This window comes from Lytechinus variegatus, chromosome 2 (assembly GCF_018143015.1).
Source record: "Lytechinus variegatus isolate NC3 chromosome 2, Lvar_3.0, whole genome shotgun sequence".
NCBI classification, from domain to species: Eukaryota; Metazoa; Echinodermata; class Echinoidea; order Temnopleuroida; family Toxopneustidae; genus Lytechinus; species Lytechinus variegatus.
The window spans coordinates 1,205,169-1,231,831 of NC_054741.1; the positions used below are offsets into that span (position 1 = coordinate 1,205,169).

At 36.6% G+C, this 26,663-nt stretch overlaps 1 protein-coding gene across 1 annotated transcript; it reads left to right on the forward strand.

The window, feature by feature from the left end:
- Positions 1 to 1,178: 1,178 nt before the first annotated feature.
- LOC121407021 (leucine-rich repeat and coiled-coil domain-containing protein 1-like) lies at positions 1,179 to 25,237 on the forward strand. The gene is made up of 24 exons (XM_041597915.1): positions 1,179 to 1,266; positions 6,785 to 7,145; positions 7,633 to 7,850; positions 9,420 to 9,527; positions 10,158 to 10,216; positions 11,810 to 11,929; positions 12,514 to 12,618; positions 13,743 to 13,842; positions 14,522 to 14,660; positions 15,144 to 15,297; positions 15,787 to 15,886; positions 16,525 to 16,643; positions 16,972 to 17,106; positions 18,118 to 18,257; positions 18,770 to 18,886; positions 19,573 to 19,657; positions 20,576 to 20,689; positions 21,318 to 21,389; positions 21,796 to 21,970; positions 22,200 to 22,363; positions 22,668 to 22,876; positions 23,161 to 23,298; positions 24,104 to 24,239; positions 24,829 to 25,237. Exons 2-24 carry the CDS (start codon positions 6,793 to 6,795, stop codon positions 24,949 to 24,951), a joined length of 3,183 nt encoding a protein of 1,060 aa, XP_041453849.1. The 5' UTR covers positions 1,179 to 1,266; positions 6,785 to 6,792; the 3' UTR covers positions 24,952 to 25,237.
- Positions 25,238 to 26,663: the final 1,426 nt, after the last annotated feature.

Here is a 26,663-nt window from a genome sequence, read left to right on the forward strand (position 1 = left end):
TCCACAAAGTTGGAACACTATTAGCAAAATAAAGAAAATAATTATCTGAAGACAACAATGAAGGCACCTTTTTTGACTAAAATTATCTAAATCTTAATCTTGAAGTATTTTCGCTCATGGCCCTCAGGAAGTGGGGGGATGAAGCACCCCCAAGATTATAGTGTGTGCTGGAAATTGGGAGAGGATGTATCCAGGCCTGATGTATCCAAAATTGTATCCAAAATTACCTCCATTTTGTTGCGAAACCCTTTTTGTGCTTTTCCTCCTGTACCAACATCACCTGCATTATGTAGCGAAACTCTCTTTTTTCTTGCTTGTCAAATTCAAACCAGTGGCCCCGGGGCCCTGTGAAAAAATCTTTCCCACAGCCACTTTTCCTCATTGACGGGGTAAGTTGCAATTATAATTGTAGTGTAGTACAAGTAAAATTAGTGTAGCCTATAGGTGTTAGCCTCGCAACACCGGTCGACCGGGGCTTATAACGGTTTTCATTTCCTTTTTCTTATATACGTTTAAATGCAATATAAGAATATTTTTCAATGCTCGCCTACTTAGTAAAATAAAATAATGTAATGTAGGTTATATAATACCAGCTTGGTGTTTACCAGCAAAACGCTGTCCTGCCGAGTTCCTACTGTTACCATAACAGAAACAGGAATAAAAATTCAATCTTAGGCCTACCCGGAAGAATAACACGCTTTTTTGTTTCTTGTTGAATTATCGTCTGTCCGGCTGGGCCTTTTTACGCTCGGTCCTCTTCTATTTTTGATAAAAATTGATAGCAAAATAATATCATAGCAAAGCAAAAGTTTATGACACTAACATTATTAGGCCTAATAAGGTTTATACCAAGACTGTAGGACTTTTTTTCTGTAAGATTAAGTTATTCAGATTCAGTCGTGCGTGCTTCGCGGTACCTTGTAATCAGAAAATGAGCTGCTCTTGATAAATCCTGGTAAATTTTATGTTTATTCAATAAAATTTCATTTTGACATAGACTACCCTCCCCCTTGTCAATAGACCAATTTCACGTTCAAAACTGAAGCTGAATAAAAATAGAAAATAGAGAAAAGAAAATGCAAGGAAATTCGAACCACATAGCCCGTCAGATTCCCGCATCTCGCGTCTTTTTCCTATTCACCTTATATTTAGCATTTTAGCACCACCGTACCATGTAACGCGGGATCTCTAAACGAGCTAACGTTACCAAGCAAATTCGTGTGAAATAGGAAGATGGAAAGTAGGCTGTCGAGCAACTCGAGTGGGGTATGCATGTCTAAAATTGCTTCAGAGTGTGGTTGAGTGAAGTCAGGTCTACTGGGGATCTTATTTATGCAATGTGATTTTGTGAAAACGGGATTTAACTGACCATGATGAGTTGGCTGTGCATGTGCGAAAACGGAGCAGACAAATGCGCCGTGCCTGTCCCCTACGGCTGCGGTCAACGGCGCCGGCGTTGCGGTGGAATTCCCTGCATCTGCAAGCACCCTGCATACGCACGGGAATCTGAAGTTGCATACAATCTAACCCTGTGAACTTCGGCCCGGGGGGGGGGCACTCGACCAAAAAAGTGGTAGGGGTGCCGCGGGCGCGGGCGAGACAAAAAACGGGGGCCTTGGAGCGGGCTTATTCTTTGTAAAAAGGAGGGTCCTCGGAACGGGCTTCGGAACTGCAATTTTGTGAAAACGGGGGTTCTTGGAACGGATCGCCAGTGTGTGAGTACATGCGTATGGACCCCTATGGAACGGGCATGCGTGCATGATGCAGCTAGCCTAGCGTGGCCTCCGCCGGGTGCGCTCGCGGCCGCTTTTCACCAAAATTGCAGCAGATCAATGCGACCGGAACGGCATAACAAAAAATATGCGAAGCTTTGGAGCGGATCTCTCTCTTCCTTTTTCTCGATAAGATCAAAATGCCATGCCTTGGAGTGGCTTTCTTTGGTTTTTTTCTCAATAAGACAAAAATGCTCTGCCTTGGAACGGAAATTTTGGTGTAAAAATGGGGTTCCCCTCCGCGGCACATACCTACTATGCATTATATACTGAGTGCCCCCCTCCCGGGACTTCGGCACGCTTCGCGGGCCGGAGCCCAGGAGTCGTCTGTGTAAAACTAGGCAGACATCACATGGGTACTCTCGAAAATGGGTTAGAATTGGGTCGCAATAGCACTCGATATAAAAAGGGAAAAAAAGTATGACTTAGTCATGACTTACCTCAGATTATTATATGGCATGGATGAAGGTCTGTCGTGACACAGAATCCTGACATCGAAGCACAAACTGGACACTCAAAAAAAAAGAAAAGTTAGACCTCCATGTCGGGTTCGTTCTCGGTATCGATAAGCCATTTTGTTTTTAATTTTGAAAGGAGAATGAACGTGACAGAACTTTTCCTTTTTTGAAGTTGAGGGTCCAGTTTTGTGCCCTGAAAGTCGGGATTGTGTGTCGCGACAGACCTTAACCTGTATGATCGACCGTAAGTGCATATTTCATTTTTTCCCCTTTTATTTTTTTCTACCCGATTTTTGGAGAGTATCCTCTCCCTAATATAACGGACGAGTCCTGGGCTCCGGTAATCTGACTTGAGGGCTCCATTTAGTGTAGTTGTTTTTGAAGACCAGTTTAACCTCAAAGGAATGATTGGAAGCACCACAGGACTACATACTTCTTCTGTACAATGATGATGATGGTGATGTTTTATTACTAGGGAAATACTAAGGAAATGAAAAAAAAACATATGAAGCTGACTAAATAAAGTCAGGATATTAGTATTGTAAAGTCATGTTCAGTAATATTAGACAACAAAATATATATATGTTCGTGAAAATGATGGTAATAATTTAGTTTCATAGGCCAATTGAAAAAAATTCCATTCTTGAAAGTAATACAAGACGAAAAAAGCCGACGAGTCTGTATTTATGTTGAGAATGACCGAGCGAAGTCGCCAGTGATAATCTATAATTTGAAATCTCATAGGGATATGACACATTTGGGGAGTACATGCTGTTGTAGGAATACTGTAAATAAAATGAATGAAAATTTTAAAATTCTCCTTATTCACATTTTGATTTTACTAAATAAATGGATTTACATCAAATTTAATTCATTTCCAAAATAATCCATTCCGATTAGTTCAGTAAAAATCAATGCCACTTTACCTAAATTTTCGGGAAAGTTTTCAATTTCCCATTATTTTTGTAGCAGATGATCGATCTACTTGCTACAATAGCTTACAAATCATTTCAAAATAATGTTTTACTTAACAATTAATGTCAGAGGATTATCATGAAGCCTTGCACAATCCTTGTATGTAAGTAATGATCCAGACGATTGTATATTAAACCAGTAAGTCTTTGTCAAAATATAATTGCTTGTGAACATTCCTGTTGAGTATAGACAAAGATATAAGTTTGATCTGATCCATTTTTTTTTTTGAAGATCCATTCGATGCACAAGTCAAAAATGCAAAAAGTAAAGAGTGTTTCCAAACAACTTTAAACGTATGTAGAAAGAAGGCCTATAAACGTAGTGAACTTATTGGAAGTCGCTATCGGACCATTCCGCCACAAAGGTTTTACATCATATGCTGCTGTTTAGCCGTTCCCTTTTTGCCATGGGGAATGAAGCCAGCTGGATGACAAAGTGCCCGTGGTGTGTATTGGCTTGGAGTTTATCCGGCTTGCAACTTCTTTTTTTTTCTTTCCTCTGACCGTGAGATAACGCTAGCGCATGTAGCGTACTACCAACGTTCGAATTCGGCGAAGCAGGTCGCATAGCGACAAGAATCGGCAATGAAGGTATGTTGATATCGCTCGTCACTCCACTTGTGGATGGTCCAACATGCTGTGGTGCCCGTCTTATAGGAGATTCCTGCTGGGGTGGCATCCTCTGAGGATCGTACTGTTTAGTAGCAGGTGTGCCTACGTGTATGTCCTCTCGCATTATCCTATCTGTTGTCTTGGTGTGCCTGGTGTCAAACAATGGCACCTTGATTTCGAGATCTGGCTTTCGACGCAAAGAATAGTGACTCCTCAGTAGATTGTAGAAGGCAGGGATGATAGTCTGCTTGGATACCACGACTCGATTACGCAAAATCTTACGCAACATCTCACAGAGATCTCACAGAGATGTCCTTTGAAAGTAGTCACTTTTGTACCATTCATGTGCCGGAATTGAACTTGTACTACCTTCCAGGATCCTTCATTTGTGCTTGTATGAACCACTTACACTGTAGATGTCTCCAGTGGTTGTTATCTTGTATCGTTGAACGAATGTATCCTTGTGTTCCACGGTGAAGTGCCTATATCTGTGAGCATTCAAGTTTGCATAAGCATGCCATCTGTTGGAGTATATTGTGTAGGGACAGTGATTTTCCGTTTCAAAAAATGGCCTTTTCCGTTTCAGAAAATCACAAATTCCGTTTCAGCACGTCAGAAAACGGAAATTCCGTTTCCCCATAGACGTTGTACACACGGAAAAGTGACAATTCCGTTTACACATTGAATAGCAAAATCGAATAGCCAAAATTTGTATCTGCTACTGTACCAACAACACAATAGAATCCGTTCTAATCGGATCTATGCTGGTGTATTTAATGATTTTTTCAAACTGATTTAGCATGCATACATCCTCACCTTTCACATAATTAGCATTATTTTACGGTGAAATTAAATTTAATCGATAATTTTGGGGTTTTTTGGACATCGTTATCATCAGTCAACGACTTTCGCCAATCCGCCATCTTGGATTTTAAGACCACGATATCGTGCTGTTACATCTTCAAACGTAGAGGGCAGCAACACACGACCGTGCAGTTGAGCGATCTGAAGCGATGTGAAGCTCAACCCGGCCGGCTGGGTACCATCGCGGGGTACTATCGAGTGTGCTGATGTCGAGAGCAATCACGATGTGTGAATTGTCATGATTGTAGCAAAGTGAGATCGTGTTTTCTGGGGTTTTGTGGCCATTTAATATTCTCATTTTGTTGTTATTTTGGAGTAATTTCTGTTGCTATTCTGTGTATTTTGAGGGAAAATACGTTTTCCGTGATTTTCCGTTTGAAATGCCACTTTCCGTTTCAAAAGGCCTTTTCCGTGAATTCCGTCCGTTTTCCGCGATCGCGGAAAATCACTGTCCCTAATTTTGGATCCTCTTTCTACATGCTTCTCGATCAGTGGTAGCAAAGTTGCCTCATCTCGTCTCTCTACTAGATATAAGACGATCTTATTTGACGACCTCTCAACCAATCCGAAAATCCAAATCTTCACGGTGGTACTTGGTGCGTCGCTCAAAAAGACTTTAGTCAATCTCGACTTCAATGGCACCTCTTTGCTATCATGCATGTCATTCACAAATTTTCTGCAATGGTCGCGCATGAAATGCGCCCAGTCAACTGACAAGTTTGTATAGTTCATACCTGAATCCAGGGCACAGCGATGCGGATCCATTCTCTTCTAAGTAGGAGCAATTCTCTCACATCGAAGTGAGATCCTTCAAAGAAGGAATATTTGAAACCACTGTATGTCTCCTCATGCCGCCAGGTCACCGTTCCACGGCACTGCTACACCCTTCCACCCATCTTCGACGAACACTTGATTGGCTTGCATGGCCATGTAAACACTTCACACTTGACGTGTGATGCAATCAATTTATTTTCCTCTTGCCACTTGTAAATTATTTTGTCACTTTATGCCAACAAATAATGGAAATCAAATGGGTTTCGAAAATTTTGAATGGTGGTGGTCTCCCTTTCTCTCATTGACCAAGACATTTTGCTGACCTTGCTGAAATTAATCGAAGTTAATTTCCTTCGACGCTCTGATGCAGAATAAATTCCAGTCATTTCTCAAAAGCGTAACAGTAAAAAAAAGGCAGGGCTTGAACTATACAGGTGATCTGGATAGTTCAAGCCATGCCTTTGCAGATTAATGATTACACTTTACAAATTAAGTGACTTGATATTAGAAAGCTACAGACATATATCCTGGAATTTTATTGTCTCTCAGATTTTTGCTGTTGTATAGTTATTAAAGGGATGGTTCAGGCTGAAAATATTTTAATACATAGATTAGAATTCACTGAGCAAAATGCAGAAAATTTCATCAAAATCGGATAACAAATAATGAAGTTATTGAAGTTTAAAGTTTAGCAATATTTTGTGAAAACAGTTGTCATGAATATTCATTAGGTGGGCTGATGATGTCACATCCTCACTTTCCATTTTCTTGTTATTACATAAAATCATAATTTGTTCATTATATCATACTTGTGTGAATGATATGTCTCTCTTATAATGAAATAAGTTGCAGCAATAAATATCTAATGCTTTAAGTCAGTTGTCAATCTAATTTTTCTAGTTCTTGGAGAAAAAAATGTGAATAAAACTGATTTCATATAATAAAATACAAAAGATCAAGTGGGGATGTGACATCAACCCACTTAATGAATATTCATGACGACTGTTTTCACAAAATATTGCTAAACTTTAAAATTCAATAAGTTTGTTATTTGTTTTCCGATTTTGATGAATTTTTCGGCATTTTGCTCAGTGAATTCTACTCTGTTCATTAAGCTAAATTTAAAAAAACATTCAGCATTGATCACCCCTTTATTAAAGAAAACTACATTTTTCGAGGTGTGTAGGTCTGCGTGTGTTATGCTGCAGAACTTCAAACATGTGAGCTGATGTTGAAAGTGAAGTTGTTGTTTTTCTAACTTCTATCATGATTTTTATTGCAAGCAGGAAATTTATAATCTCTCAATCCTGTATGAATTCTGTACCTGTAGTAACCAAAATGCCTGGCAGAGGGAACATCAGGGTCAAGTTCTCTGGTGTGGCGAATCCATCAGAACAACAAATGGATGATGTCGGAGAAGGCAGTGGAGCTCCCCATGAGTTCTGCCTTCTTGATGCTGGTGTTCAGAGACTAAAGGATCTACCTCTCACCTCCCATCTCCAAAGCATCAACCTTCATTGTAACCAGATAGAAAAGATTGAGAATCTCCTGCACCTGTCACACCTACGCCACCTTGATCTGTCTTCCAATTGCCTGACAAGGATCGAGGGCCTGGATGGACTTGTCAGTCTGAAAACACTCAATGTCGCCTGCAATCAGTTGACGACACTTGTTGGACTAAGATCACTGAAGTAAGTGGTGTAACACTCCCCAAATCACCCTTTTTGCAGCTCCTGTTCTTATAAAATCAATCTGAAAAGCCCTCCTAAATTAAAAGTTTCAACTAAGGTTAAGTTCAGTGTCGTCTAAGTAACATTGATGTATATGATGTATCTATTTTGCAATAACCTTTTTTAGGTTGTTGCAAATTATTCTCCCAAATCATTTTTTTTGCAGTAATTTGCAAATTATTTTTGCTCTAGATGTCTGATTTTGTTTGTCTGTCAAGAGACAACATAAATTTTGCAGAGTAGAGTCTTGTTGCCCTCATCTTTGACTTGGGGCATTACAACTTAGGCGAATAAATGTTTTCTCCCTTTCAAGGCTAGCCCATATTTTATCATCTAATCTAGGTTTGAAGTTATTTTGATTGCTACCTACTGCAAGGTATATTTAAAATATCAGCAGTGAAATAAAATATCTCTCTTCCTTGATTCTACGATTGATATGTGCTTGCAGGTCACTTTCACGTTTAAATGCTTCCTACAATCAAATCCATGATATCTCGGGTCTAAAGGAACTTCATGGATCAGACTACAACCTTAAACAACTTCATCTCCATGGCAACCACCTCTCTTCAGCAGAGCACGTGATTGGATGTCTAGCTGGTTTGTCATGTCTTTGTCATGTGAGCTTTCTTTATGAGGAGAGTGACAATCCAGTATGTAGATTACCAGGTTAGTGTTTCTTGTCCTGGAATTCTTTATGTTCTGGGGGTGTTTTACAAAGAGTTGAGTTTGTCGGGGTGTTGCAAGAAAATATTTGCAATCGCAAATATTCTGTTGCAATTTTACAACTGATAGATCAGCGTTAGCTGTAACTTCTTGTTTCAAGGAGTAATTTAGCAATCAATCACTAATTTGCAATTAACTGCAAGACATATGATTGTTTAAAGGACCAAAAATTGACTTACAATTGATCGCAAGTTTCTTGCAACACCCCATTAGAGACACATGAATTCCCAGTTGCGTATGGAATAAACACATTACTTCATCGGTCAAATAATGACAAGATAAATCACATTGCTGGGTATTAGTCAATGAGATTGTGCGTTAAATATCCACTTTTAAGCATAACTCTAGTTCATTCTCAACTATTTGTGATACACTCCTTGGACTATTTTGGCATTCTCTTAGATGCGGGGGGGGGGGAGGACTTCTACCTTATATGATCCCAACCATTACTAGCATATACCTCACACTCTTTGTAATCTACGAAATGTTATGATAAATTGCTCTCAAAGAAATCTAAATATCTAATGATGTTGTGTGGTACTAGTTTGTACATTATTCAAGTTTAGTGCAGTTTTGTTTGTTCAATTCAGTTTTGGTTACAAGTTCATTACTTTTTTTAAGCCAGAGTTCTTTAACCCCTCTCTCATTATCAGGACATTGCTCAACTCTAAAATAACCCTAATTTACTGTCCCCTTTCTTCAGTCTCCATCAGCATTCTTGCCTTTTATCCTCATTTATCTTTGTTTTCTCCATCTCCTTTGTTACCCTTATACATCCTTCATTCCTTGCATCCCACACTTGACCATTCTTTTTGTTATCAAATTCCTTTATCTATTGGTCCTCTCAGCTATGTTAATTACTACCCTCCTCTCTCTTGGTTGACTGAATCATGAATATTTATGTTGTAAGACTCCTTATGTGTGATTGGTTCTTATTCATGATGATGCGTTACTTCTGTTATTGTCATCTTTCAAGTTAATTTGAATATGTATTGAAATCTAGTACCTTGTGCATAGAAAGCCTAGAGAAGAAATGAAGAATAAATGAATGCCCTGCCAAGCTCAGGCAGTTGAGCACAGACCTTCAAACCAGCAACATCTACCTCTTCATCTGTTCTTGTTGTGTTGGAAGAACCTGCATATACTTAGAGCTAATAAAATATAAAAAATAGCTCCTACAATATCATAATACTAAACGAGGCATAATGTAAGTTTGTTACTGTGCACTAATTCATTGAATATAGCACCAAAATTGCCCAATTTCTATCTCGGTGTTCACTGTATACTTCTGATGTAATGCGTGTTATTTTAATGGTGTGTGTTTTTTGTGTGCTTATGTGAATTTTTTTGTCATTTGTAGATTTTAGAACATATCTTTCATTATTTGCCATCTTTTATTGAAATGATTTATTGTTGACTATATTGGCAATGTAACCAACTTTCATCGATGAAATGTACCTGAACAGCTGTGGTTTTAGCATTCACTATCAAGTATTATTCCCTCTTCCGCAGGTTATAGAACAGCACTATTGAACTCCCTGCCTCATCTGATCTCATTGGATGGTATAGATCGATCAGGACTCTCTGTTCAAACTGATGATGGGCTTTCTGATATTCCAGGTATATTTTTCCATCAATTTATTAAACAGCTCTATTATGGCTCGGTTTATGGACTTTGATCCAGAAGGTCTGGGTTCAAATTGCAATGCAGCCTCCAAGTCCTTTGGCAGGGTGTTTTTCAACATTTGACTCTCTCCATCCAGGTGTAGTACATGGGTACCTGGAAGGAAGAAAGTTGAATATTGACCAGAGGCTATTATTGTTTCTAAAGTGCTATACTATAGAAAAAAGCCAAATATTTTTTATCAAATTTTATTATTGAACACCCAGATATGTCATAGAAATGAGAAAGAAACTTAATACATGAGAGAAGCTGAATCACATGCAAGATTACATTCTTAAACATAGTCACCAGTTGTAAGGATCTGAAAATAAACAGAATCCAAAGAAATTGAAATATATGTGCCGTGTAATTCTGGAGAAACTTGACCAAACAATCCTGGCATTCCTGCCAGGGCTCTCATGATATCACTTTTTACTGCAACTTTCTTTTAATAGCTTCAAATACATTATGGATATTTATGTGCACATATATGTATTATCGCTTCATTGATTCAGAGAATTTGTTCAATTAATTTATCTGCAAATGTATTTCTGACACCCCTTATCTTTTTTTTTCTTTTGTACTAGGTCTTGATCAGTATTTGGACTTCCTCCTATCATCTGATGTAGGCAGTGTTGCTGAACCGGTAAATATTCATATTCTTAAAGATAAATACCAGTTGCAGTAATGATCTCAAAATTAGTTTGAACAGAATCAAATAAAACGACCACCCAAGTGTTTATATAAATAAAAAATATGTGCCAAATGGCTCTGGAAAAAATGTGTAAGTACTGAGAAATGACCAAAATAAGCACAGAATTCCATAAAATGTCGGGTATTTTTCCAACAAATATTAAAACACTGTCCCACATATGACTTTTTGTGTTAGTGATCATCAGAATTATTGGTTTTCAGCAAAGATTTCATGATTTGACAAAGATATTTATTTTTATTCAATGTGCTCTTTTAGCACTTATTGTATTTAACGATAGGATATCAGTCCATTCAATTAATTCGAATAGGGTTTGTATAAAAAAGAAGACACAAGACACCCTTGTTAATTTTCTTAATAATCCTCAAACTTAAGAAGGAAACCTTAAGCTATTTTAGACAAGCCATGATTTATAGTTAAACCAACCATGTACTTATAAAAGAATATATATTTTCAGACTAGAGAAGATATTTTTTGTATGTGATGATCTGTTCAGACCAGAATGATTTCATGGTAAATCCAAAGAGGTTCCACTATAAACTATGGGGTATAATGCTTTCATCTTATTTCTGTTTTAAAGGTTTGTCCATAGGCGATAAAATTGTTGCAATAGGGCACTCGATCATTTCTTAATTTATCCTGTAAAAATACTTGGTAATGAGTTGGATGAAGGACACATTTAGGTGTATTTACCAACGCTAAAAATAAACTTTCATTGAGTAAATAATGCTATGAGTATTTGTAAATTTGTACCAATATCACCTAATTGTTCTTGGGTAAAAAAAAGTTAGTGACATTTAAGTTTGGTTGTATCCTTTTCAAACCCTTCATTTATGAATTGCAATGGTATCAAATCTATGTTTATTGCTTTATTGTTCGCTGTTCCAATATATCTGAATCCTCTACTGAATTGTTTGGAGTAAAGGTGAATGTTGCCTGTTCATATGGTGCTAAACATAACACATACGTGATACGTCTTGTTTTACATCTGTCCCAATCACATTCCAAGATGAATTCCAATTCAACTGAAATGGGTCTTCTCACTTTTCACATGGACCATTGATAATAAGGACCAACATAGTGACTGAAAATTGATTATTCAAATATGTTATATGAATTTCACTGAGCTCAAGAATCAATAATCTGCTTTGAAAGGCATGTTCACGGTGACTACAAGTTGATTTTGATAAGATCAGAAAAATTAGAGACAAATATTGGTGAAGGTTTACTAAAAGTCTGTCAAAGAATAAGAGCGTTATGAATTTTTAAAAGTTCTCAAATTTTGTCATCACATCCGAACAGCTCCCTCATATTCAATAAATTTTATATTTTGATTGGACAGTAATGACTTTTTTTCATAGGAACTTAAACAAATCATAATTCTGTTATTCTTTGAATTATTAAGCCATCACCAATATTTTTCATAGATTTTCTGTTTTTATTAAGACCATCTTCATGAACTTCCCCTTTAAAGCTAGCATTTTGTTAAAATATATTAACTATCCGTCATTTTATTATTTCTTAAAGGAAAAAGAAGCCCCTGTGCAAATCATTACCCCCAAGATAGACCAAGTCTTGGAGAAGTTCCGTCAGCGAGCACTTGCTTCCTCGGGCACCAGCACCACAGAAAAAGAGGATGAGAAAAAAGTGAGAATGATTTTTTAATGAGCGTTCCATAATAAGAAATGATCAAATCCTAACATACCTTTATTATGAAATAATTATGAAAGTGATGATGATTAGTGGAGTAATGAGCCTAAGAAATAAATAGAGGAGTGAGTTTTGGATTCAGTGAATTATTTCATTCAAGAACCTAAGCAAGCAAAGTGAGCGAGTCCCAAATCAATAGTTTTTAGATTAATTTTGAAATAAATCTAGCCTGGAAAAATGGCACATAGGTCAGAATGTTGATGGAAATGCAATACAAGCGCTCAACAAAAAATTACTTTTTAGTTTTGAATATGATGATGGTGATGGTGATGATGATGGTGGTGATGATGAATGATGGTGGTGATGATGATGATGATGATGGTGGTGGTGACGATGATGAGGGTGGTGGTGATGATGATGGTGAAATTTGGGAAGTTAGGATCAATGCAATTTAAATACTCTTTTTAAGGCATACAAAGTTGCCTAGTTTCATGTTCACATTAAAAATACTATCTACATGAAAACAACTTTAAAAGTATCCAACATTTGTTGTGTCTGGATTCTCTTTCTTGGGTTTGTAGGGAGGACGATCATATGGTGTTTCCCAACCCCAATCAACCAGCCATGAAGAACGACTGAAGATCTTAGAACAGCAGCTTATGGATATCATGACCAGAAGAATGCAGGTGAGAGAGCGAAGCAAATGAAAATATAATTTCTCTAGTTCTCAAATGTATATCTTTACTCTGGTGATGGATAATAATGAAGTGAATTACTCAACTTAATCAACTTACTAAATTGATTAAAACAATGCAGTTACCACAGACTTGATTGATGGGTATATATAGTAAACATTCGAGGAAGGAAATCCATATCATTTTCTCAAGAGTATAGTCGATTCTCAAGGGTATAGTTGACAACAGAACTGCTTATATGCAAATACAGAGTAATGTCATTCCTTTGCTCAGCGATGTATTGGCTTTCAGCGACACATGTGCGATTGCAAGCTACAGTGCGGCTCAAAATTTAGTGGACCCCACCAGAAAATGAACATATTTATAGTGTCCAAGTTCTGCCATGTCTTAGATTTTTTAATTGTTATGTCAGGTGATGACATTACATTCAATAAAGTTTGATTCTCTGGGCTCGCCGAACATTGTAGTTTTGTTGTCTACATTCAACACTCATCATGAAGGAGTGCATTTTGTGGTGGGGTCCACTAACTTTTGAACACAACTGTATACTAGTGCTTGTGGTTCCCAATCAACACTTGTAAATGGTTTTGCAGATTTGGTCTACATGGACAAACCTCGATGGAATGTTTACCTCGCTAGTAGTGTGCTGGTTGGCTATTGCTTCTACAGAGCCTTTCTCACAGCCTTAGAAAGATGGACATCAATCTGACCAAGGCTGTCGTAGGTTTCAGTGCAATATCGGTCAGGCTGGTCTTATTTTGGGGAGCTTCTCGACATTTGAACATGAACCACAAGTGCTACCTTTGTGTTGAAGCTGTGAAACTTGCTATTACATGTAGTTTTAGATTTGCGATGCAACTTTTGTGACAAAGTAATTGGCCAGTTATGAGCATGCGCAAGACCATGAGTATCTCCAAATTGTGACTGAAGGACAAATGTTGAATGAAGTCCTGCGGTGTTTGGAAATTAAATTCCTTATTTCTAAAATCATTTTCTTCTATATGTATGTTTACTTTTATGGTAATAAGATTATTCACTACTAGTATATATCAATTAATCCATATGTAATTTGGTGCATTTCTTATTTTTTCATGGTATTTCAATCTGTCTGGTAGGTCCCCGAGGCTTCACCACCAAGCACGGACAGTCCTGAGGAATTAGGGAAACATGCAAGGAAAAGGGTTTCCAGTGGTAGAACACATCCTGCAAGAAAAGGTTTGTCCATCCATCTATATTGTGCTAGCTAAGATATGCTCATTTGGGGGCATTTAGTATTGCATCTGGTGGTTTCTCTCCCCCAATTGTATTTCTGTGCAGTAACTTGAATGAAAGTTGACTTAGACACCATTTTCATTTCCTTTTTTCATCTGGTTTCTCTTAAGGCGACCGCACACCTTACGATTGGTCTGCGACTCGATTTCAGAATAAAATGTAGAATTTAATGTTAATATTGAAACTTGGAATATCTTAAAACCGGTTTAGGAAACCTGTTTAGAAAATTGCTTTGCTAGCGTCTTCATCACCATCTCTTGAACTGCTTTTCAGAACCTCTTCATATAAAGAGGTCTTGTAGCGACGGGAATGCTCTCAGTAGGTCACATGTTTTGTGCAAAATTGCTTTCTGAGTAGTGCACCCAACATGGACACATTCTTGTACTTCTTTGCCAAGATTGTTTCCTGAAGTTGTTTCCTCACCTTTGCTCAAACCAGTTTTGGTTTGTCAAACTGATTTTGAAGATCACTTCTAGAGTTTTCATTTCACGTTTAACTCATTTCTACTAAATTGCTTTCCACTAAACTACTAGTAGTTTTTCACTTAACTAGTTTAAGAAAGTAGATGATAACTGGCTCTCACTTTAGTCATTTTTTATGTGTGTTTTTTTTTTATTTGCAGACACAGATCAGACTGAAGAGAGCGACTTCCATTCAGACTCAGAAATGGGAAGAAGAGCAAAGAAGCATGGAGGTAAAAAGACTGCAGCTGGGAGGCAGAGAAAAAAGTCTGAAGAACTGGTGACAAAAACCAGCAAAATGTGAGATATCATTGTTTTAGTAAGATTAAGAAATCTTTATATGTATTTTCAGTTCTATTTTTAGTTTACATTATTTTGGTTTATTTTTTCCCCATTTTGGTTTCATCCTGTTTGAATAATTGATTTACTCCAGCAGTGGCACTATACAATCAAAGTGTGAGTGCAATATATAATTACATTGTTACTCTGCTGTATTTTGTCATGGAACAGACTATTGACAACCCTCCTGTATCACCTAGATCTCCTTGGTTGCTCATACCATGATGGGATAATACTTACCCTCCTCCTGAGATATAGGCTGTCAACAAACTTTCTCTAGACAGAGTAATCCTGAGGTAGCATCCGGAATCCTGTTTCATAAAGACTATTAAAAAATTTCTATATTGATAGCTTATTTTTATTCAAAATCAAATATCTGTCACTTATTTTTCTCTATCATTCTAAGACTGATTAATTTTTCTGCGAATTTCCTATCAATTCAAGACCTACAAGAGCCAAAACTAAATCATTTCCATCGCCTGGGAATGACAAGGAAGTCTCGACGTCACCATCTAGTGGGCCAGAGCGGACTGTCAAGCAAGCTGCAGCATCAAGGCGTGCAGTACCTACAACACCAGAGCAAGATGCAGACAAGTTGGTAGGTAGCGCTCATCTCATGTATTTAGAGATGCATTAAAGAAGTGCAAGATGTAACCAAATCTCAGGCAGCTCCTTATACTGCCAAGAAGATTAAACAAATATTTTTATGCTGCAATACTGACCAGAGCGGTATCATGTTTTTTCAAGCTTTTATACAGACATTTCCTGATTTTGATCCCATTGAACAGATTCTTGTATTATAGAGTGGGCAACAACATAAGTAATGATCATAATAATATGCAACATTTATGTAGCTATACACTGGCTAAAGCATAGCTGTCAATAAGATGCATTTTAGCATTTCAAGGAGTGAATTCCTACCAGGTCTCCACTCCAAGTGGGTCGGGTGAGGCAAATGGAGATTGACACCTTGCAGGACTACGTTAGTACTGAGGTGGGAATACAAATTGAGGCCATGTGATCTTTAGTCCTAGACCTACTCCAAGCCATGATGGATTTAACCAACTGCTGATTATCTTTTCTACAGTCTCTACTCCAAGAACTGGACAAAGAAAGGGAAAGACGATGGAAAGCAGAACAGGCAGCAATAAGACTTGCTGATCACATCAAAGATCTACAAACAAAAGGTAGCCAATCTTAGCAAGTTTACTGTCTTAGAGGGGAGTTCGAGTTGTATGAAAGATGAAAAATAAATGTGGATTCAATTTTTCTTCATCTCATATTTTGAAGAATATATAGTAAAAGATGAAAATGATTGCTTTCAAATGCGTTCACATTCAAGGTAGATTAGCTGAAATATTATGTCAAACATATATGCATAGTCCCATTAATTTTGTTTCTGTGTCCAGTGCATGTGACTCTGTACAAATTCATATTTATTTCTTTTTATCATGTTTTTTTTTGGGGGGGGGGTTGTAGGTTGGTCTTTTTTTTTGTTCCTTTTTTGAGTTTACATTTTAAAACTTTATCTCGTTTCATTTTAGTCTGCAAAAAAAATCACAATATGCATTAAACATCAAAGTACAGTTAGGAGTACTACAATAAAAGTTCTTTAGTGCAAGCTTTGCGGTTGAAGTCCAGTCGGCTTCGAATTGCAGCCGATTGAAAGATTGCTATGACATCACTCTGATTTTGAATTGAATTCACTTTTATTCTCACATGGAGGCATACAATAGCCTGGAATTTCAATTTTAATGTACACCAATTCATAATTTTGTCATGAAGATTTGAAAACTCAAAGAATCTGTATTTATATATCTTTCAGCAAATGAGGAAAGAGAACTACAGGAGGTAGCCATTGAAGCAAGCGGTCGTCTTAAACAGGCCGTCATGAATGAAAGAGAAATCAAATCAAGATTAGCAGATGATATCGATATCCTCAAGGTAAATATCCTCATTATTGTTTCGCCTGCATAGCAGAGTGAGACTATAGGAGCTTCTCTTCCGACAGCATTAGCGGCGGTGTCATTGAAATCTCAAGCAAGAATGAATATTTTTAAAACCTTCATAACTTAGGAAGTAAATGGAAATATTTCATATAACTTTTTTAAATAATGAGAGTAATGAAGTATCACTGATCATCTTGCATGAGTTACTGGTCACATGATCAAGGTCAATGACACACTATTATTATTATGATCATTATTATTTTCACTATGACATTTGTACTGTTTCTACACAAATTACTTTCACTGGTCATCTGATTTTTCAGGAGAGATTGAAGGAAACGGTGAAGAAGTTATCAGCATGTCAGAGAGCGGAAGAAGAAGGGAGACGGACCCTAAGAGCTATGGAAGAGACGACCAAGAAAATGGAATCAGAGAAGCTCAAACAGCAAGCATATGATGTGAGTTCCTTGTCCCTTTTATCACTTCAGAAGTAAACAGAGACCCGCTATTATCGTTATCATGTTAAGTAGGGTCCGCTGGGAGAACAGTTTTCAGAACTGAAGTGGCTACCCTGGGTAAAATATATTATTAGTATTAATAACAAGACTGCAAAGAACAATTAAACCAAGAATCAGCACATTTGGATCTTCATTTACTGATTTGGAGCCAAAAAAAAGTTTGATACCATACCTAAAGTAAGCAAAACTTAGCATGATTAATGAAGTCACATAATTCTTGAGCAGTCAATGATGCCATGTTATTGATTGTGCTGTGGGGAAGCTGCCTTTTTTCATGTTATTGAGCAGCAAGGTAGTGGAGATCTCGGCTTCATTGCCTTGATTTGATCCAGTATGTCTGGGCCCTGTCTTACAACTATGGAGGCCAGCAACGGCTAAACATCTAAAATGCAAATTTGTTCAAAATATTTTCTAGATATGATGTAAATTCTTACATACACCTTTATCTTGAATATTCAGTGAGATTCTCATTGTTTGCTAAGGAGATTGTGCCTGTAGAAGAAATTATGGTAAGGATGGATCTCCATACAATTTAGATTGATTGGACCAATCGTAACTCTTTGTATGACACGGCCCTGATGTCCTAGTTGATAAATGTAGTAAAAGGATGGGTTTATATTCATTTGGTCTGCAAACAGTAGGTCTATTACCACTTCGGCTACACCCATTTTTGTTTGGTCTACACTAATTCTCATTTAGTCTAATACCCAGATGGTTTTATTTCCACTTTGTGTACTTATTATTACACACTTTGCCAAATGAAAAGTTGATTTACAAACAGTTTATCTCATCATTTGCACTAAATCAAGGTGGATATTGGACCAAATGGTTAGTAGAAAGATTTGTTGTAGATGAACTACGCTGAAACCATGGGGATATGACTTAACAAAAAAAAGACAGTGAAGTCAGTCCTATGGCCAATTTACCAGAGAGAATTATTTTCTTTCTTAGGCTAAACGATTGCAGGAGTATCAGCTGAGAACTGCTGCTATGGAGAGAGAGCTAGAGCTAGTTCGGGTCAAGTCTGGACACCAAGATGGCAAGATACATCAGCTTCAAGAGTTACTAGCGACAAGAGAACAAGAACATAGGTAAGATATTGAGGATAAATGTTTGTCAACTTTTCCTATAATTTCAGAATTTCAGATTGATCAACTTGGCAATACTTTTGCCTCAAAATTAGCCAATAGTTACTAATAACAGCAAGTCTGGATTGAATATCAATGAGACAAAGTAAAAAACAACAGCCTAAGTTAATTTATAAAAAAAAAATCTGTTTTATGTGATAATTAACATAGAACCCGGCCAGACACCTATGCATCTCATCCAATTAATTAAACCCATGGAAAATTGTCAGACGATGAATGCTGATGAAACACTTTCTTGGTCATCAAACTCTACTTTTCTTTCAAAAAGAACAAACGTAAAATGTGGTCACATTGTTGTGAATCGGTTTATGGTGATCTGTTTTATTAATAAATGTTACCAGGTACTTCATTATTCAGACCTAAGATTCTTATTTAATTTTATCTTGTACAATATAGGATTTGATTAATTGAATTTATAGGTGAAATCTTGATTTTTGCGCACTTACATTCTCTAGAAATGAGCTTCAGCAATACTATAAGCCAGGAAGCAGAGAAATTCAAGACATGTTGGAGAAAGAAGTGAGCAGAGAGAGGGAAAAACATGAACATGGACAAGTTTTCTACAAAGAGAGGTATTTTTCGGTGCTATACTACTGAAACTTGATTGATTGATGATTGATTGATCCCGCAACTTGCGCTCATGCAAAAAATCACTCTTAGCAGTTCCTGCCATCAACCCCCAATCTTATGGTTCCCGATCTTTTTGTTCAGCATCCCCTCAACTTTGGAACAACCTACCTCAGAGCATAAAACAAGCAGACTCAACTGACAAATTCAAATCTATGTTAAAAACTCACCTTTTTGTTAAATAGATCGTCCTTAGCATATGCTGCTTCAACTGTCTACTTTCAACTGTCAACATGTATAATTTAATTTTAGCTGAAATTTCTTGTCTTCCTATTTATTTTCCTTAAGCGCTTAGAGACATTCTTTGTGATAAGCGCTATATAAATGTTGTTAATTATTATTATTCAATATGGTTACAATGATGGTGACGATGTTATGATTGTGATGATGATATGGATGATATGGATAATGCCTATTTTACAGGATTAAGTAGCACACACATTGGTATTGATAAATTTGTTTTTCAAAATAGAGATGTTGACAAAGCAGTATACAGACCTTGAATATGAGCTTAGGCATGGAATTTTCAATGAAATCCTTGGCTTTAATTGATGATGGTGATGATGATAGTGATATTACAGTGTTGCATCAATCTATCACATACATTGTTATTGACAATTGTGTATTTCAGAATAGAGACGTTGACAAAGCAGTACACAGATCTTGAGGATGAGTTCAGACTGGCCCTGCAGATAGAATCCAACAGGTTCCAAGAGGTGAGACAATGATACAGTTATACTGCATTGATACTCCATTGATTGACTTCAGTGCCTCTTTCATTAGCCATGGTGATATTGTTTGCCCATTTTCCAATTTTTGCTGTAATATAAAAATTTGCCCTTTTTTTAATTGCCCTTGCCCTAAAAATATCTAAATTTAAGGCCAGGAATTATATTTTTCTGGCAACAGTTGCTTCGATGGGAACTCTGCAAATTAAATCTTTACCCGAGAAACTTCAGTGAGCAATAGGTTTTATAGAAAATCATTAAATCCAAAGTTAATACCTCAAAGTGAATTTCTATCACTGTTCCATTTTATTCCAATTTAATGAACTTACATGTCTTAACATTAATAGGTGTGGGTGACATCAAATAACATATTTTATTAGAGTACTTCTTGTTAACACTACAACATTTATTTTGATAGCATACCCAGACCAATATATATATATATCCTTGCATTTTAAAACCACTTCTCATGGGCTCAAATTTTCTGCTTTTATATGTAGCTTTCTGATATCCAGTCTTTGAATTTTAGGATAAGTTTTTAACAGGTTTTTTTAAAGAAAAATACAAACAATACTGAGAGAGAGGACACTAGGTATGAAAAAAAAACAGAATTTGAATTTTTACAACAATAAACAGATGAAAAAAAGAGTTAATGACAACTGCAAATTTGTTAGATGATACTAAAGCATATTTCACATTACTGACTCTACTAAAGCATTCAACTTGTTTTAATTCTTACCATATGTAGATATAAATGTACATCTAGTATTCCTGACATAGCTTATGTAAATCAAATTGTGAAATGATAAGTCATAAGGCCTAGTAAATAATATGGGTCACAAAAAATGTGGTATTTCTTCATTGATTAACATATTTGATTAATTTTATTTATTTCCAATCGACTAGATCCAAGAAGCTTACGAGAGATCAAGTCAAGAAGCAGCTCAGTTTAGACAGATGTTGAGTGCTTCGGTAGAGAAAGAGAAAAGATCTTCTGGTTTGGTCACTGAACTCACTTCCGTAAGTCAGATACAACACAAGTCAAATTATCAAGCTCAAGTCCACAAAGCATGCTTTTTATTTGCTGAAAATCAACTATAGACGCCATTTTTACGACAGCGGCGGCGTCAACACCAAATCTTAACCGAAGGTTGTTTTTTAATTGACAGTATAACTTAGAAAGTATATGGACCTAGTTCATGAAACTTGGACATGAGGTTAATCAAGTATTACTGAACATCCTGCCTGAGTTTCAGGTCACATGACCAAGGTCAAAGGTCATTTAAGGTCAATGAACTTTGGCCGTTTTGGGGGTATTTGTTGAATTATCATCATAACTCTGTAAGTGTATTGGTCTAGTTCATAAAACTTGGACGTAAGAGTAATCAAGTGTCACTGAACATCTTGTGCGAGTTTCAGGTCTCATGAATCGTGTGATGTAGGTGAAACTGCCAGAGGCTCCACTTGTTTTAATTTTGAATTTGATTGCAGGTCTTAATGCAATGGGCCCAAGATAAGACTAAGGTCCCTAGAAAATGAAGTGTCACAAAAGGACAAAATATATTATTTTATAGTAGTTTCAAAGTCAGCACTGCTGCTGTATTGAATCGCGTGATGCAGATTATTTTGATTTGCCTTTTCATTATAGATGGTAAAGGAACAGAAAGGTCGCATCACAGAGCTGTCAAGAGCAAAGCAAGAGGCTATCTCATCTACCAGGGTAAGATTTTAAATATTCAATTTGGGATGATCTTTGATGGTTTGTATGGTGGTGCTAATAACAAAGCAGAACCTTATGGTTTGTCATGTTAGTCCTGAAAGGGACAGTTTGAATGGTGAAATGAAGAGAACTTTATGATCAAGGAAAGTGAATTAGATGGAGTGTGAATTGAAAGGCGAGAAAATCTCTCTTTAGATGAGGTGTAGTCCTCAAAGGACTGTAAACCAGAGGAAATGTGATAACTTGGAGTTAGGAAAGAGTAGATGAGATGAGGATTCTCGGCAGCGATTAGTAGTTGAGATGTGGAGTCTCGTTAAAATGAGAAATTAAACCAGTTATGAAAATAAGAAAATGAACAACATTCCTATTTACTTTACTTTCCTGGAATGAATGTCCTCCTGCCTAGGTGAGGATCCAGAGTCTTGAGAACCAGGTTGAAGAAAGCCAGAGGAAGCTACAGATCTTAGAAGCACTAAGACAGGAGAAGTCAAGACTGGCTGCTCAGCTGGTTGCAATGGAATCAGTGGTTGATGGACTCAAGGCAGAGAGGAAACTTTGGGGTCAGGAGCTTGCACAACAAGGTGACTAGGATTCTCTTATTTTGTCTGCTTACCTTTTTTTTTAACATCCTAACATAGAATCGGGAAGCGTAAGTTTTTACACCAGTGCATATGACTTCAGGATTATAATATATGTAAACAATTGAGCAAAGGTTAATAATGTTTGATTCAACTGTCCTACTGTCTCTTTGTTATGGATAATGGCAGTGTTCACCAATTTTATTTATTCAATTATTTAACTTTATGTCAGGAGTATCATTGGCTCAGGATAGAGGAAGATTGGAAGCAAGGATCGAAGCACAGGATGCCGAGATAGTATCGCTGAAGAAACAGCTGGAGAGAGAAAATGATGCTCTCAAAATCAAGACTAAAGTAATTGATGATCAGACGGATACAATTAAGAAACTGAAAGATGTAAGAAATAATGGCAGTGATGAGAGTGATGGGGATGATTGTGGTGGTGATGATATTGATGATGATGATGGTGATGATATGATGATGATATTGATGATGATATTGATGATGATTTACTTAAGCAATTCTTTTTTCTTCCATGGCACTCTGCATGCTGAACGTTATGTCACAAGCAAAACAAAACAAGTAAATCTTTTGAAGGTGCAGTTAGCAAGCAAAAAAGCATTGAGAGACAATTTTATTGTGATGTCAATTGCATTTAATTAGATTTGATTTGAATAATTTTCATGTATATTTGGGGTAGGCTTTGATAGAGAAGGATGATGAAGTGAAGAAAGCCAGGGAGGAGACCCTACGTACCCAGCAAAGCTTGGAGGATCAACTGGCCACAGAGCAAGGAGCCGTCCAGGAGCTGACCGGACAGGTAGAGAGACTGACAGAACGTAAGGATGGACTGAAGGAGAGAGTGGTTGATTTGCAGGCCGAGTTGGAAGAGAGTCAGCGAGCTTACAGGTACAATTTACCTTATTTCCATCTAGTTTGTGTTAATTATTTTGAAATTACATTGCCTTAGGGATACATATTAGCACCCCCCCCCATAAATCTTAAAAATTTATTGCTAATTTGTTTTCAATTGCTGGTCTATATTTTTTCAAACAAGAAGTTTTAATTGATTTGCTATAGTTAACATTGATCTATCAATTGTAAATTGCAACAGAAATTTGCAATTGATCATAATACCACCATGAATCTCTTACGAACTGGTGATCACCTTAATAATGTATCTTTACATGCAGGGCTTTGGATAACAAGTGGAAAGAGAAGGGAGATATCATCGGTCAGCTGGAAAGCCAGGTCAGACAAGTGAAAGAGAATTTTGACCAACGAGAGAAGAAGCTCCGAGAAGAGCGGGATAAAGCCATCAATGCTGAAAAGTAAGAAGAACTGGAGACTTGTTATGATATAGCAAATGCAAAATATCTATAACAAGTTGGTATTAGTCAAATTCAATGATTTCAGTAGCTTTTATTATAACAAGTGTTATGAATGAAATCGTTGAAAACTGTATTTATTAGAAATATGGAAAATGAAAAAATAAATGATACAACTTATTAAAAAGACAAAATAATTACTTATACTCATAACATTTAGAATTCTTTGTCTCATAGACACCATTTGACCAATAAGAAAATTTACTTCATTTTAGTACCTCCATATCAGTTCATTAGGATAGGAACTATATTTTTAAGGGCTATTTCTCTTCTACATTGGGACAATTGGTGAATTGTGTTTGTGTGGGAGTTTTTTTTTTTTTCATTTCAACGGCTTAATGAACATATGGAATTTATGCAGGAAAGGCAGTTATCTTCATTCTGCAGTATGTAGAATACATATTTTTCTAAATTCTTGAAAATATTCTTAAATATAAGATCTTGGTGCAAATCTAGAATAAATGAATGCTGAAAAGCATTCCATTTGGGGGTAATTTTAGGGTTGATTTGAGCCTGTTATAAGGGTGAAATCCAAAGCTGTCAAAGATTTTATCATCTTTGCTGTTTATCGCCCCCTCCCCTCTGGAAGTCAATATAAATTGACTTCTAGGATCAAACCCTTCTGTCGTTTTTATAGCCACCAGGGTTTTTTAGTATGGTTAGCTACTTTTCAGTCAATTAATACTGAATTATAAAACTATTGTTTATTCTAACTATAAGATATTGCTCAATAACTCTTTGTTTGCAGGGCGACAGTGGATAAGCTTCGCTCTATTGACAATGCATTCAGGAAACAGATGGAAGCCGCCCAGAGGGGGCATGAAGAAAACATGGAACAGCTAGCACAAGAAAAACAACGGGAGATTGATGAAGCCATGAGTAAGGTAGGTTGTTTGTTTTCTATTCATGCTTTTCCTTTTTTTGACAGGTGTCTTGTGTAAAAAAATATACCACATTACTTAATTTTTATGGCTCTGTCCACTGGAGGGAAGGTTCTCTGTAAATAGCTAAAGTAATAATTTGGTCTTCAATAAGTAAATGCAAGGATATTTTAGCTCATCTGAAAGGGTAATTCTTCTATATTCTGTCAAAATTTAAAGTTTGAAAGTTACATAAATGAAGAGATACGGGAGTTTGTTTTGTTAACACCATTTTTTCAAACTGCTAGGAAGCTTCACCTATATCGCAAAGTGTGCACATCTCATGCTTGAATGAACCCCAGGCCTTTTTTTCCTGAGTTTTTTGAAGCTCTTTCTTAATTTCTTGTACATCCAATTTACTATTTACGTGTGGGTTGTCCAATTGTGACAAGTTATATCTCAGATTTCAGCTAGATGTGTTTTTCAAGCTATAAAAAAATCTTGAAATTCATGTTTGGCAACTTATTGTTGGTTTGGAAAGGCAGGTCACATGTGGTATGCAGTTGTAATAGGGAGATGAAATAGAGCTTTATATTGATACCTTTCTTTGTAGGTGAGTGATGTTGAGGATGAAATGAGGCAGTTACTAGCGGAGACGGCCAATCAGAAGAGGGTCATGGAACAGAAGATTCAGAGATTAACACAAGCATTCAGTGAGATACAGGATCTTAGATGATAGTCTGTTTCATCACGTCATGTGATCCAAGTTCTCCTGCTTCATCATATTCAAAGAGAAACAAGGTTGACAAAAGCATCAATTGTGAGATTGATTTCCCTTTTTGTGTTTAACCCCAAATCAACTATGGGAGGGGTCAGTGTGAACCCTGACCCCTATATGTAACCACCAAATGTCATGATGTGCCATTACACAAGTTCTGCCATTTATCGTTTGATACAAAGTTTATGAAAAGGGGACAGGAGCTCGTGACACATTTTGTAACCGCAAAGCAGGTAACCCCCCCCAATAAAAAAACACAGCAGTATTCAGGAATTTAATTCAGTACTGATTTTCATAAATGATACATTATGAAGATTAGGAACGATTCAAACTGTCGTATGAATTAGGACCTTAGGGTTTTTAACAGGTGCACAGAGAGCAATGGGAATTTGATGAACCCTGATACTCTTTAATATGATTTGCAATAGGTCTGCAACAACTTTAATCTTTTGCGGTCCAGACAAATTATGAATTGTTTTAAGACAGCCTCAATCTCGCAATGTCAAGCTGTGAAATATGGGTTCTGTTCCTTAAAGAATTATTTTAATAACAAATGCATAATTAACAAGTTTACTATCAGCCAATCAAATTTAGTGATTTCAGTAGATTTAAACTGTCATTTGCACTGCCAAATATTGGAATAAGTTTTATGAAACAGGCCCCTGACCCTGATTTGACAGGGCCCCTATCGATGAATTCCCAATAGATAATATTCCTAATGCATTGATATTGTTATACTGTGAATCTTAAAATAATATGGAAACCAATCCCTTGGTGGACAATTTCTTCATTATACCGTGCATATGAAAAAAGTTACACTTTTCAAGCTTCTTTGGTATTGGTATTTATTTTCCATATCACAATGTTAAAATCAATACAAGGTAAATGTATATCCATAATAAAATCAAAAGTATAGTGAGATGGCAGGATAAACCCACTCAGCTTTGTTAATATAACAAAACTGTTCTTCCCTTTTTCAAAGTTCTTATTTTGGTGAGGGATATACATGTAGTGGCCTCTTCAATATCATTGCCTTTAGCAAAAATAATACATGTACATATCAGTTGTAAAGGCTCTTTGATAGAAACCATTTAGACTCAATGATGTTTGTACATTTACCCTCCATGACTAGATGCTGTACCTACATCTTGAAGCCTTACTCTTTGGAAAATATTAGGGTCATGGACTCTAGCCAGCAGCTCTTTGCACTACTCCCCTCATTATTTAACATACAACTTATGCAACTCCTTGCTGACTTTCCTTGGATTCACATACATTCCAGATTGAAGCAATAATGATTGTGTTATCTTGTCTGCCTCCAGTATTAGTTTCTGCTTTCCCTGCCCGGTATATACAGACTAAATGAGAAAAGGAAATGATTGGCCATCTCGCTGGTAATTAATCAATTTTAATATAAGCGTATCTGCATAATTTCAGAACTATTTAACCAATCGTTTCATAATTGACATGACGATAGAGGTATTCTAGCTCTAAAATACAGTTTCTCCGGCTCGTATGGGGGCACTACAAGCAGTTAAATATATCAAAATTATGATTAAGGTAAAATAAAATTATAGAGAGTTAATAAAGTTTCAAAAGTTATGCGAGACTTCAGAAAAGATACTCTTGAAACTTTGCTTGGATGGCTTTTCTTGTTAAAGACATACAGT

Excerpts from the sequence above, each read along its gene's own strand:
- LOC121407021 (XM_041597915.1), top strand. The coding sequence starts at position 6,793 with ATGCCTGGCAGAGGGAACATCAGGGTCAAGTTCTCTGGTGTGGCGAAT. Across the intron at positions 15,887-16,524 it reads CAAAGATCTACAAACAAAAG|CAAATGAGGAAAGAGAACTA; the intron begins GTAGCCAATCTT and ends TATATCTTTCAG. Across the intron at positions 21,971-22,199 it reads TCAGGAGCTTGCACAACAAG|GAGTATCATTGGCTCAGGAT; the intron begins GTGACTAGGATT and ends ACTTTATGTCAG.